At 39.8% G+C, this 15097-nt stretch overlaps 1 protein-coding gene across 1 annotated transcript; it reads left to right on the top strand.

Moving 5' to 3' along the window:
* Positions 1-13899: 13899 nt before the first annotated feature.
* LOC129251454 (uncharacterized) lies at positions 13900-14599 on the top strand. Its single transcript, XM_054890803.1, has one exon. The coding sequence runs from the start codon at positions 14140-14142 to the stop codon at positions 14575-14577; it is 438 nt and encodes a 145-aa protein (XP_054746778.1). The 5' UTR covers positions 13900-14139; the 3' UTR covers positions 14578-14599.
* Positions 14600-15097: the final 498 nt, after the last annotated feature.

The following is a 15097-nucleotide window of genomic DNA, read 5'->3' as shown; positions in this document are numbered from 1 at the left end:
ATCTGTATATAGAATCAGTGGGCCATCGATTTCGGTTAGATTTGTCTTCCATTCTTCCCTAGTTGGGAGTGAACAGGAGAATAGCAAGGTCGGTGATGGAAGACTTACATGATAGTCTATGTCGGAAGAGATAACAGTGTTCCTGTTCAGTATGGCCGAATGGCCAAGATACTTATTCCATTTCGATATAGCATTCATGCGTGTCGCTGCTTTCGCTGCAATCGCTTTGCCAGCCAGATCGATAGGGAACAAGTGAAGCAACGTATTTAGAGCCTTAGTAGGTGTTGTACTTAAGCATCCTGTTATCAGGAGGCAGGCAGTTCTTTGGACTCGATCAATTGTGGCTACTCTGCACCGTTTTTCGAGTGCTGTCCACCATACAACCACACCGTACAACCACCGTATCGGTTTGATGATCGAGGTATATATCCAATAAATGATCCGAGGTGAAAAACCCCAGGTTTTGCCTATAGCTTTCTTACAAGTATAGAGAGCTATGAAAGCTTTTTTACATCTGTTTTCGATGTTCAATTTCCAACTCAACTTCCTATCTAGAATAATTCCTAGATATTTAGCTGAATCAGATAGGAGTAATGATTCCCCTTTTAAAGTTATTGTTTGCAGTGGAGGAGATTGTTGTTTCCTATTGAAGAGAACAAGATCTGTCTTTGCTGGATTCGCATTTAGTCCGCATTCGGTGCACCATTTTGACAGAATATTGATTGAGCGTTGCATGAGCTCAGTGAGGGTATTCAGGTGTTTGCCTGACACGCAGAGTGCAATATCATCTGCATAGGCTACAACCTTGCAGCCTGCTTTTTCGAGATTTCGAAGCAAACTGTTTACAGCGAGATTCCAGAGAAGGGGTGAAAGTACTCCGCCTTGAGGAGTGCCTTTGACGGCGTACATTCTCATGCGGCTTAACCCAAGCTCTGAAGTGATTATTCTATTTTGGAGCATTTGTTCGATCATCTTTCGGATGGAGTAATTAATACCCAATTTGGCAATTTCAGACAAAATAGCGTTGGGTTCAATATTATTAAAAGCACCTTCTATGTCCATAAATGCGACAAGAGAGTACCCTTTATTGTGAAGGGAAGTTTCCACTGTTTGCACCAGTGAATGAAGTGCCGTTCCAGTCGATTTCCCTTTAGTGTAGGCATGTTGTGCCTCAGAGATCAACTTAGTATCAAGTTGGGTTTTGATTTGCTCATCTAAGACTTTTTCAAAAGCCTTTAAGCAAAAAGAGGTTAGGCTAATGGGCCTGAAGTCGTTTGGTTTACAGTGTGAAGGCTTCCCCGTTTTCGGAATGAATACTACCTTCGATTTCTTCCAAATTGTCGGAAGGTAAGAGAGATTTAAACACTTGTTAAAGATCCTTGTTAACCAAGCCAGTAGAATTTCCAGTCCTTCTTGAAGTTCTGCTGGAATGATGTTGTCAGGACCTGGTGATTTAAATTTTTTAAAGCTTAGTATTGCTGTAGAGATGCTATTAGAGCTGATTAGATCTGAAAAATTCCCATAATTACTCTGAAGAGTACTGGGAAGTGCAGGTAAGTTGGCAACACAGCCTGGAAAGTGAGATTCTAGAAGTATTCTAAGAGTGTGGTCAGTTGAAGTAGTCCAAGTTCCATCTTGAGTCATGATAAAACTGGGAGAGACTGGGTTTGATGCAAGAATCTTGCGTAGCCTGCTTACTTCTGAAGTGTTCTCTAATTCTTGAGTGTATGATCGCCAGGATGTGCGTTTTGCACTTCTGACAGCTTTCTTAAAGTCTTTGAGACATTGTCGATATTCTTCCCATTCGTCTGTTATTTTAGATTGGTTAAAGAGTTTCCGAGTTCGATTGCGAAGTTCTGAGATTTCTGGAGTCCACCAAAAAGGTTTATGCTTACCTCCTGTTTTCGTCAGGGGGCAAGATTGTCGTGCTGCGCTTTGACACGTCTTCGTTATCACGTTGACAGCGTTTTCGATATCGTTTTTATTTGCCATTTCAAACTGCCTGATATCAGGAAGACCATTGGCAAGATGTTCTTTATATTTGATCCAATTCATACGTTTTTTGTTAAGGTACTTCATGGGTTTTGCCGTTTCGGCTTTTAAAGTGAATGTTATATATTGGTGGTCGGAAAAAGAGTGCTGTTTATCAACGCTCCAGTCCTGCACCAGTTGTGTACATGATTCGCTAGCAAGAGTAATATCGAGTACCTCTCTTCTAGACGAGTTAAGAAACGTAGGGACATCACCTCTATTACATATATCAAGCTTATTCGCTTGAATTTAGTCAAAGAGTTGCTCACCTCGTGTGTTGTTGTTTGTACTACCCCAAACAATATGATGGGCATTAGCGTCTGCTCCAATGATGATGCGTTTCTGCTTCAGATGCGCCGTATTGACGAGCCTTCTCACTGCTTCAGGAGGAGGCGCCTCCGCTGCGTCGTAAGGCATGTAAGCCGACACAATCCAAATCAGGCCGTGGATAGCTTCAACCTCTATGGCAGTGGTGTCAGCGTTGCTAAAGGGAAGAAGAAAAGCATTAATATGTTTTCGAATGAGAATACAAGAGCGCGATCTAACGTTAGCCTCACCTTGAAACAAGGTGTAGTGCCTATCTTTCAGGCTGCATATCTTGTTGTTTGATATCCAAGGTTCTTGGATGAGAATGATGTCTTCTCTGAGGTCAGAGAGACGAAGAATGAGGGCTGCCGAGGCAGCCTTAGAGTGGTGCAGATTAATCTGCAGCACTTTTAGACGCACATTCAATGACTGTGTCGTTCGCGTCATCGCTGCTATCTAGAAGTCTATCCTCGTCCCCGAGTTGAATGTTAAATAAGTGTCCCACAAGTTCGCTGTTCGATTCCGAGTCGGACTCAATCGTCGAAGCTTGCGAGAGAGGCTTATCGACATCCATCTTGGGGGCCGCCGTACTCTCTTCGCTGGGTGCGAGGAGATTTTTCGGCTGATAGGTCCAAATGGTAGTGGTGATGAACCCGAACGCCACAATCCCCTTGCGGTCGTCCAGTGCTTTAACGCTTTCCTTGTCCAGGAGCAGCGTGATATGTCTGGAGTTTCCTGAAGGCTCTCCCACCTTAACTACCCTCCAGTAGCTCCAGAATAGTTTCCGGATCGGATGGCTCTAGAGGTATTCTTGCTCTGCCGCGTGGTTAGCTTGGAATTTCGCTCTTATTGACGAGCTTAAGATTCGCCCCGGGCCATACCTCGCCGAGTCGGTCGAGGGCCATGCCGTACAGGCTGACAGAACGTTGATCCGAGCACGCGATCAACTTGACCCTTGCCTGGAACCATCCCGCGTCAGAGCAGAAAGGAGGAGGCCCTGGGTTCTGTTTCAGAACGTCCAGGTATCTCAACTGAAGTTTTCTCTCCACAATCTTCCAGTTTGATGGAGAGATGAAACCGTCAGGGTGGCTCTTATCCACCACCGCCATGACCAGACTATCTCTGGCAACTTCGCAGAACTTGCGTATTTTGATCTCAGAGGAAGCTTTGTGCTTCTTGGGGTCGTTGGAGCTAGAAGGATCCTCTGAAGACCGCTGCCGCTTAGCTGCACTCGGTTTCTCTTTGGACGCCTCATTCTTCCGAAGAAACTCCCGGGCCCAACCGAGAGTTGACTTTTGTTGGTCGGACAGCTCCTCCTCAGGGGTTTTGCCGAACTTTTCCGTAAGGAAGGTGGCGCGTCTTCGATCTCTGTATCGACGGAGATGAGGAGGGATGGGTTTTCTGGAGACTTCTGTCCGACTTGTTTTCCCAGTTTCTGGCAAAACAGATTTGGTGTTCAATGGGTTCTCCGCAGCCGAGTCGGTTTAGGAGGAAGTAGAAGCCACCTGGGAGTGCGGTGTTGTCTCCTTAACGGTCTGGCTCTTAGTGAGCACTTTAGCCACCGAAGGGGTGGTTTTTGACCCCGCCATAAGTTTGGTGGAGCCAACGGGTCTTCCGCGTCGGGAAGGAATTTTTTGTTGTGTTGTTTGTTTTGTGTTAGTTTTGTTCATTCTTTTTTGCGGGGCGGTCACTCAGCTGACTAGTCAGCAGTCGTAACCAGAGATATTCGTAGGGAAATAATGGGGTTCGCCACGCCAGAGCCCTATGCCGTGGTAAGTCGAATTTAAACTGGGGTGCGACAGGTGCCCCAGAGTCCGCATACTAGCGACTTAGCTCACCCTAAGCCATGCATCCCTCGGCGTATGCTGTTCCACCTTGGATTGGTAGCCTTTGATATAAGGAAGTGGCCTTCTCCCCGTGAGTCCATGTTTACTCCATTCGTATTAGCAGAGACATGACCTACTAATACGAGTGGCTTCTCGCCTTCCACCGAAGTGGATATGGGTCACTGCCAGCAATTATGGCAGTTACGGCACGCGTGCAGTAACACTGCACTACATGTTGTTCCCCCTACCATAGTTGTTGGTTGACGAGAACTAGGCTGGTTCGCGAGTAGGCTTTTACCAAGGCTATGACCTACTTAACCACAGAAGATAACTGTGGCGTACCCTATCCACCACCTGGGACGCGCCGCAATAGGTGCCCAACCAAAGGGATTATATTATATTATATTATATTATTATTTATTATATTATATTATATTATATTATATTATATTATATTATATTATATTATATTATATTATATTATATTATATTATATTATATTATATTATATTATATTATATTATATTATATTATATTATATTATATTATATTATATTATATTATATTATATTATATTATATTATATTATATTATATTATATTATATTATATCCTATTACATTATATTATATTGTTCAAATAAAAAGATTAATATTTGTCCTGTGTGGCAACATTGCATATGATATGTCATCCACTATTTTGTACATTTGTGAGTTTATAAGTTTGAATTAAACCTTTGGGACATTCAGCTGCGCGTTTCATTTAAGAAAAGTGATTCTCTGTTACAATGGTTATGGGCCCAGAACGTGAAATGGCTTTTAAATACAAGATATGTGAAATAAATTTGTAAATACGTGAGTGACGTGAAACACCGGTTTTTAATTGCGATAAAAATGAGTCTCGCGCTGCAAATAGAAAAACTTGCAGAAGACAATTACGACGTGTGGTCAGTATCGGTGCGCAGTGTGCTAATTACAACGGACTTGTGGAGCGCTGTTTGCGATGGATTGCCAGAAAAAGCAACTAGTGAAATAGAGCAAAAATGGAAAGTAACAGACCAGAAGGCGCTGGCATGTATATTTTTAAATGTGAAGCCTACGCAGTTAATGCATACCAAAGTATGCAAAACTGCGTCAGAAGCATGGCAAAAGTTAGCCAAATTCATATGCCAGTTGGTCCTGTTAGAAAAGTTCAGTTGTACCAGAAACTATTAGATTTGAACATGCAGCAAGATGATAATGTATCAAAGTATGTACACTCATTTGTTGAGACGATCGACAAGCTTGCAGAGCTATACATACATATAAATGACGAATTGAAAGTTATTATGCTCTTGTCGAGTCTTCCCAATTTGTGGGAAAACTTCGTTGTTGCTGTTGAGACACGCGACTGTTTGCCGACGTTCGATGCCATTAAGGCGAAAATTCTAGAAGAAGGTGTTCGTAGGCAAGAGCGAGATGAAAGAGAGGGCATGCAAGCAGTTTATGTATGTGCGAATAAAACTAAACAAAAGAGCCTTGTACCAAAGCATACAAACACGGATAACACACACAACGATAAGCAAATTGAGGTGAATCAAAGGCGACAAAGAAACCGAGGAAATCTCAGTTTAAGGGGAAATGCTTCAATTGTCAACAAATAGGTCATCGGGCTTATGATTGCCGAAATAACAGAACATTCAAACAAAAGAAGAAACGCAATCAACGTCAAATTGCTTAATGTATTGTAGTAGCGATCATATGCAAAAGAAAAATATTTGGTGCATTGACAGTGGCGAAAGAAGTTAAAGTAATGTTTCCAGCAGATCAATTTGTTGAATCACACGGCATAGGTACTGTAGAATTACAAAATGGGGGGAAAAAAATAACCCATCAAAATGTTTTGTATGTTCCATCGTTGCGAAAGAATTTTTTGTCTGTGAGTAAAGCAGCAGAATTTGGTAATTTCACAACATTCACATTTGAAAAACAATTAAACACAGTGAGAGATAAAACGAATGCAATAGTATTGCAAATACACTGAAAACAAATTAGTTAGTGTAAATATGTTAAGTGTTGATTCAATGGCAACGATGTGGCATAATAGGTATGCACATTTAAATTTTCAAAGCCTAAAACAACTTGGTGAGAAAGGTCTGGGTTGTGGTATAAATTTAAAAAATATGCCAAGGCAGGTAAATTGTGATACATGCAATAAAGCGAAAATGTGTGCATTGCCATTTCCACGCAAAGTTGAACGTTCAACAAAGAAAGTGCTTGAACTTATACACACAGATGTGTATGTGCCTATGAATGTAAAATCATTGGGTGGCAATCGGTATTTTGTCACATTCATAGACGATTTTTCTCGAAAAATATTTGTATATTTTGTGAAGGCCAAAAATGAAGTTTCTAAAAAATTGAAAGAATTAAAAATCTATGTTGAATGTCAAATCGACTGTAATATTAAAACTTTGCGAAGCGATAACGGCACAGAGTATGTTAATGGTAACTTTGAAAATTATTTAAAAAATTGTGGCATAAAAAGAGAACTGACGATACCGTATACACCACAACAAAACAGTGTAGCGGAGCGAGCCAATAGAACTATAGTTGAGATGGCGAAAAGTTTATTGATTCATGCAAATTTTGTACTAAATCAAGTGACTCCATTTGAAATATGGAAAAGCGCAAACCTTCGGGGAACCATCTACGTATTTTCGGGTCAAGAGCATTTGCAGTTAATAAAACAAGTAAGAAAAAGTTTGAAGCAAAATGCCATGAGTATATATTTGTCGGATATTCAAATACAGAGTGAGGGATATGAAGTGTTACCAACTTCCCACTGCTTGTATCTGTAAAACAGCTCATGACATCAACGTCAAAATTGTTCTAATGACAGTTCAATATATTGTTTATAAGTCTTCAAAAGCATTTTTGAATTTTCTTTTTCTGCGATGGAATTCAAACGTAATAGTGTGATTGCGTTATATTTGGCTAGAAAATCACAACCAGCCATTGTTCGTGAGCTCAGTCACCTCAAAGCGAATAAAATGTTTGTGTATCGCACTATAAAACATTACAATGAGATTGGTAGCATTGCAACACGCTATAGAGGTGGACCAAAAATAACCGCAACAACGCCAGAAATGGTTCGGAAAGTGAAGGCTCAACTTGAACGGAATCCACGTCGAAGTGGAAGCAAAATGGCCAAAGAACTGAAAATATCGCAAGACAGCATTCGACGCATATTGGAAAATGAGCTCACCGTCAAGGCTTACAAGCTCCAGAGAGCACACGATCTTTCACCCCAGCAAGAAAGTTCGGTGCGACAGAGCAAAGGAGTTGTTGCGCTTGCACGAACGTGGCGAATTTCCTAACATTGTGTTTTCTGATGAAAAAAAAATCCCAATTGAGCAGTTCATAAACACTCAAAACGATCGTGTTTACTTGACCGAATGCTCTTACGAGAATTTGAGCCTACGTATGGCCACTCTAAGCAATTTCCCATCGCAAGTAATGGTTTGGGCCGTAGTGACCGCTCACGCTCTCCAATCGTTTTTATCGAGCCCGCTGTCAAAGTGAATGCGACTTATTTTCGGGAACATGTTTTAGAAGCTGCTTTAGAGCCATGGACACGCAAACATTTCGGTCGTAGACCATGGACGTTCCAACAGGACTCGGCACCGTCTCATAAAGGGCGTTTGAACCAAGAATGGTTAAAAAATCATGTTCCACACTTCATTTCGTCCACACAATGGCTTTCGAATTCGCCAGACGCAAATCCGATGGACTATTCCATCTGGTCCATTTTGGAGAGCAAGGTGAGGTCTAAAAAATATGCCCGTATGGAAGCGCTCAAAACAGCGATTATACGAGAATGGGCCAAAATATCTCAAGATCACATTCGTGCAGCATGCAACTCGTTTTTTGACCATTTGAAGGCTATAGTCAAGGCAAAAGGTGGACATATAGAGCTAAATTGAATATACCTATGTATGTTAAAGTTGGAATCATTTTTGGACAATTTTGTCTTTGAAATTGTTGCATAATGTCGATTTGGCAACTCTGCAATCCAAACGCATATTTAATTCTCTCTCATTTATCATTCTCTCTTCATTTACCTTTCTTAAAGACTTCACACAATAATTGTTAGAACTAAGAATTCACTTGAATAAATTCTGTAATCAAAGCCGGTTGTCTATATTTCGTTTTTGCGTTTTTAGAAGTATTTGGTGAAACAACTCACAAAGGTTATGGGCCCAGACATAGCCCAGGATAATTTAATATAAAAGAATTTATTCGGGTCGGAATTGATATTAAAATAAAAATAAAAAATGTTTTCGGTGGCAAATATTGAAAAGTTGAGCAGCGATAATTACTCGACTTGGTCGGTGCAAGCTCGGAGCTTATTAACTACATTAGATTTGTGGAATACTATTGTGAGCAAATGCCCGGAAGATGCTACACAAAAAGCAGCCTGGATCGTCGCGGATCAAAAGGCATTGGCAACAATAAATTTGAGTGTGCGTGCGAGCGAACTAATTAATATAAAAAATTGTAACAAGGCGAAAGACGCTTGGGACACCTTAAGCAATTTATATAAGGCAAATACCGCGTGCCGAAAGGTTAATCTGTTCAAACAACTTGTACGTTTTACAATTAAGCCAACAGAAAAAATTTGTGTGCAAATCGGTGAATTTCGAAATATAATCGACGATTTAAAAACTACAGGAATAGAATTAAATGAGGATTTTTTAGCAGTATTGTTGTTGTGCGCGTTGCCGGATGAGATGGAGAGCTTCGTGGTCGCAGTTGAAAGTCGAGACCAGTTACCTGACCTAGATCAGCTCGTATCGAAAATTCTCGAAGAAGAAAGGCGACAGAGTGTAAAAGGCAACGTTAGCGACGAACGGCTTTTGTGGGCAAAAACGTCAAACAGCGAATTCTCACGAAATCGAAACAACAACAACAACAACAGCAATCGATTTAAGCAGAACAAAGGAGATAGCAAAAAATGGAATGGAAATTTTCGAGGCAACAACAACAAGAACAATAACATTAATAACAGCAGCGTCGAATGTTATAGGTGTCATCAAAAAGGGCACATACGATCACAGTGTCCTCAACGCCCTCAATCGGCAGCGACGACGACTCAAACGGCGGCGTCGGCATTTAGCGCAGTGAACAGCAACGTAAGCAGCGACTCGTGGATTTTGGATAGCGGTGCAACTTCTCATATGTGTCCAAAGAAAGATATGTTCGAACATATTGATAGCTGGAAACAAAAAATTGTACTCGCTTCGGGTGACAGCGTATACTCGGAGGGAAAAGGAACGATAGAAATTAATACGAAAACTGCAAAAATTACTCTTTTGAACGTGTTATATGTCCCTGACTTGGAGTGTAATTTTCTATCAATGAGTAAAATATTAAAATCAGGTAATTTGGTAATGTTTTCAAAAGACGGCGCGATCGTAAGAAACAAAAACAATGAAAAACTGTTTGAGGCTCGTGAAAACGATGACATTTTTATAGTAAATTTTGCGAAAAACTTAAAAGTGCAGCATTGTAAATCTGCGTGCTCGGAAAATGAGTGGAAAAAATGGCATTCGCGTTATGGACATTTAAATTCAAATGACTTTAATAAATTATCTGACAAAAATATGGTCATCGGGCTAAATATTAAAATGCCAGAAAGAATAGAGTGCGTTACGTGTGCTTTGTGTAAGATTCATTCAAAACCATACAAAAATTATGCACAAATAAAAACAAAAGAGCCACTTGAAGTGATACACAGTGATTTGTGCGGGCCATTTACTACTAAATCACTTGGCGGTTCGTTATATTTAATAACATTTATTGATGATTTCTCTCGATTCGTTTCGGTTTATTTTTTGAAGCAGAAATCGGAAGCTTTTGAAGCGTTCAAAACGTTCGCGGCATTAGCGGAAAATATGACGGGACGATCAATTAAAACAGTCAGAACTGATAACGGCAAGGAATATGTGAATTCGAAATTTACGTTGTATTTTAAACAAAGAGGCATACAGCATCAAACTACGGTAAACTATTGCCCTCAACAGAATGGTGTAGCGGAAAGGGTGAACAGGACTCTCAGCGAAATGGCGAGATGTTTGTTGCAGAGTTCTGGCTTACCTCAATATCTGTGGGCAGAAGCGGTGAACACGGCTGCATATCTGCGGAACAGGTCACCAACGAGAGTGTTAAGTGATACAACTCCATTTGAGCGATGGTTTGGAAGGAAACCTTCGGTGTTTCATCTCCGTGTGTTTGGGTGTGACGCGATTATGCTAAACAAAAATAGGAGCAGCGGAAAATTTTATCCAAAGGGGTCGAAATGCGAACTTGTTGGCTACGAGACATCAACAAAGGGATACAGACTCTACGATCCAGCAAAACGTCAAATAATTAAAGCAAGAGACGTCACTTTCTTCGAAAAATCGTTCAATAAACTTGACAAGGAACAATCTCTGGAGGAATCTGAATCGTTCTGTGTTGCGATTCCATACCCAGATAATACGACTGACGTGATTAATAGCGTTGACGTAGAGGAACAGTTTGAAACGGCAAGCAGCGAATCGGATACTGGAAACAGAAGAGAGGACCAATTTGGAACTGAAATAAGTGAATCAGATGCTGAATACAGAAAGGATTCGGAAATAATGAAAAGTGAGGCTGAACCTGCAAGGCGTCAAACACGAAATCGTGCAAAGCAGCAAAAATTAAGTTTGTACACGGGAAATCCACAAACCGTAGAAGAGGCATTGCAATCTGAAGATGCAGAAAACTGGAAGAAAGCTATGGACGCGGAATACCATTCTTTGATCAAAAACAAAACGTGGTCACTCGAGAGTAAGCCGGAAAACAAAAATATCATAGGATCAAGATGGGTATTTACGATTAAAAAGAAACCAGATGGTTCAGTGGAAAAATTTAAAGCAAGATTGGTTGCGCAGGGGTGCTCTCAAAAATATAACGTCGACTATTCAGAAACGTTTGCCCCCGTGGTGCGTTATTCGACCATTCGCTTATTGCTCGCACTGGCAGCAAAACATCAGCTCTTAGTTAATCATGTGGACATCGTATCGGCGTATCTGAATGGTGATTTGATCGAAGAAGTATATATGCGGCAACCACCTGGATATGAGGACGTCAATAATCGCGATAAAGTTTGTAAACTCGAAAAAGCTCTGTATGGTCTAAAACAAGCAGGCCGAGAGTGGAACAGAAAGGCAACAGAAGTTCTTGAAATAATGGGTTTTAGCAGATGTCGTTCTGATAGCTGTGTGTACGTCAAGCGTCAAGGTGGGAACGTAAGTGTCATCGGGTTATATGTAGACGACATGATAATAGCAACATCATCGGAAAACGAGATGAAGCGGACTATCGAGCAGTTGAATGAGCAGGTAGAAGCAGATAATCGTGGCCCGATATCATTTTACCTTGGAATGGAGATTGAGCGAGACGGATTGCGAGGCGCCATTCGGATTCATCAAGCCAAGTATACACTGGAACTACTGAAACGCTGGAACATGAACGAATGTAAATTGGGATCTACGCCATGGCCAAGTGGTACAAATCTGCAAAAATGTGAAGGCGATTGTGATGGGCTCGCAATCAAAGAGTACCAAAGTCTAATCGGTGGGCTCATGTATCTGGCAATCATCTCACGGCCGGACATCGCACATGCAGTTTCAAGACTCTCACAGTTCAACTCGCATCCTCATCAAAATCACTTTCAAACCGCTAAACATGTATTGAGATACCTGAGGGGAACGTCGAAAGGTATAACATCTTATAGTCGTAATCAGGACGAATTTCTTATTTTTACAGATTCTGATTGGGGTTTTGATCCTATTGACCGAAAATCGTACTCTGGCTTCGCAATTTTTATGGCGGGGGGTATTGTGGCCTGGGAGTCTAAAAAACAAGCAATTGTCGCACTGAGTACTATGGAAGCTGAATATGTGGCGGCTAACCAAGGTGTCAAAGAAATCGTATTCATGCGTAGCTTATTGCGTGAAATGGGTTTTGAAGAATATGTAGCTACACTGACAAAAATTTTGTGTGACAATCAAAGCGCTTTATCAATGGTCAAAAATGCGCAAGTCCAATCTAGAAGCAAGCATATTGACATCAAGTACCGCTACATTCGGGACAAGTTCAACGACGGATCAATTGAAACCGAATATGTGAGCTCAGAAGAAAATGCAGCTGATATTTTTACGAAGATTTTGTCTAAAGAGAAGCACATAAAGGCGTGCAACTTGTTAAAGTTGAAATTTGCTTGATTTTTAATTGAATTTTTTGAAGTTTTGTAATTTAAAGTTTCTTTATTAAAATAAGTGTGAATGCATTTGGATTGAGCTGGAATATGTTGCATAATGTCGATTTGGCAACTCTGCAATCCAAACGCATATTTAATTCTCTCTCATTTATCATTCTCTCTTCATTTACCTTTCTTAAAGACTTCACACAATAATTGTTAGAACTAAGAATTCACTTGAATAAATTCTGTAATCAAAGCCGGTTGTCTATATTTCGTTTTTGCGTTTTTAGAAGTATTTGGTGAAACAACTCACAGAAATCAATAAAAACTAATGTCACACAAAAAAGTTATGATGTTTTGAATAGGTAACACTTCATATCGTTCGTTCTGTACAGCAAAAGCATATCGCTTATATGACAGGAAAAAACGAGCAATTGTAGAGCGGCGTGATGTTAAGTTTGTAGAAGGCGATTTTTGTGAAAGTATTACGTCAGAAAGTCGCTTGTCTGATGTAAATGATAATTTTGCGACAAATATTATGCGTCTTGTATCTGCTGAAATTCAAGAAAATGAAAAATTAGCAGATAAAGCAGCCGACCATGTAGTAAAAAGCGACTTCGGCGAAGAAGAGCATGCAAGTCCTGACGAAGCTGAAAGTGATGAGCAAGGTGAACAACATGAAATACAAAAACGCGGACGTGGGTGACCAACATATGATTATACAGGTCAACGAAGCAGGCCAAAGAAGCAGTTTCAAACACTTAATAATATACATTTTTTAGAAGACAGCGAGACACCAGAAACTCCTGACGAAGCATTAAATAGTCAATATGCTCATGAATGGCGAAGTTCCATGCAATTAGAGTACGACTCTCTTATAGCAAACAATACGTGGACTATGGTTGATTTGCCAAAGGGGCAAAAGGTCGTAGGATCGAAATGGGGTTTTCGAATAAAAAGAGACGAGCATGGTGATATCGGGAGATTTAAATCAAGGTTAGTTGCTAAAGGTTGTGGCCAACAACTGGGAATCAACTACTGGGAGACGTTTTCTCCAGTAATTCGTTATGAAACTATACGTATGCTTTTTGCGATAGCTGCAGAAAAACAGATGTATATTATATGCACCAGGTGGACATATCGAACGCGTATTTAAATGACAAGCTATACGAAAATGTTTATATGAAACAATCACAGGGTTTCATCAGCAAAGAGTATCCTAACAAAGTTTTGAAACTTCAGAAAGCGATTTATGGATTGAAGCAGTCCGGCCGTGTATGGAATAGCACTATAGATGCAGTTTTAAACGATATGGGCTTCGAAAAATGCAAATATGAACCGTGTTTATATGTGAGAAAAGACAAACAGCAGTTTAGTTACATCGCTGTGTACGTTGATGATTTACTCATAGTTTGTTCCAGTGAGATTGAAATATCAGCAATTAAAACGAAGATAGCGTCGAAATATCAAATGCATCAATGCGGTGCTGTAAGGCATTTTCTTGGCTTAGAAATTCAGCGACAAAGGAAATAGGAACAATTTCTCTAAATCAGAAGAAGTACATTAAATCTGTGCTTGAAACACACGGAATGCAGGAGTGTAGAGAAGTTGCAACACCACTTGATCCAGGTTTTCAAGTCGGATGAAGAGACGAGAAATATGTTAAGGTAAATGTCACTGAATATCAATCACTAATAGGTTCTCTGATGTATTTAGCAGTCTTGAGTCGCCCAGATATTTTGCACGCTGTTAGTAAGCTTTCTAGGCGTAATACTGATCCACATACAGAACACGAAACAGCGGCTAAACACACATTGCGTTATCTTTCGGCTACAATGAATTTAAGTATTGTATATCGTAAGACTGGTGACTATGTAAAAGGGTTCGCTGATGCAGATTGGGCTAATGATCCATACGACAAAAAGTCATATTCGGGTTATGCATTCCATTTGGGAAGCAGGGCATTTTCATGGGCTTCAACAATACAAAATGTAACAGCTTTAAGCAGCACTGAAGCCGAGTACGTGGATTTAGCAACAGCAACGAAGCAAGCAGTTTACATCCAAAGATTATTAAATGAAATAGGTTGGTCGAATACAGCTCCAATGGTTTTTTATGGTGTAATATCAGTGCGCAGCATATAGCATGTAATCCAGTTCATCACAAACGGACCAATCACATACCTGTAGATATTACGTATCATTTCATTCGTGGAAGTAGAAAATAATGAAATTGATTTACAGTATATTTCTACCAATGAAAATGTTGCTGATATTTTAACCAAATGTTTAAACAAGAAAAAACATTGTCATTTTGTAAATTTGCTTGGGTTAAAATAAATTATAGTAAATTTAGTTTTTTTAAACAAATATTTAACCTTAAGAAGAAGTGTTCAAATAAAAAGATTAATATTGGTCCTGTGTGGCAACAATGCATATGAAATGTCATCCACTACTTTGTACATTTTTGAGTTTATAAGTTTGGATTAAACCTTTGAGACAATCAGCTGCGCGTTTAATTTAAGAAAACTGATTCTCTGTAACATATATTATATTATATTACATTACATTATACTATATTATATTATATTATATTATATTATATTATATTATATTATATTATATTATATTATATTATATTATATTATATTATATTATATTATAT

The sequence above is a fragment of the Anastrepha obliqua genome, unplaced genomic scaffold, assembly GCF_027943255.1.
Source record: "Anastrepha obliqua isolate idAnaObli1 unplaced genomic scaffold, idAnaObli1_1.0 ptg000020l, whole genome shotgun sequence".
In the NCBI taxonomy this organism is placed as follows: domain Eukaryota; kingdom Metazoa; phylum Arthropoda; class Insecta; order Diptera; family Tephritidae; genus Anastrepha; species Anastrepha obliqua.
Note: the sequence above shows the minus strand (reverse complement) of the source record. Positions and strands in the feature narration are given on the sequence as shown.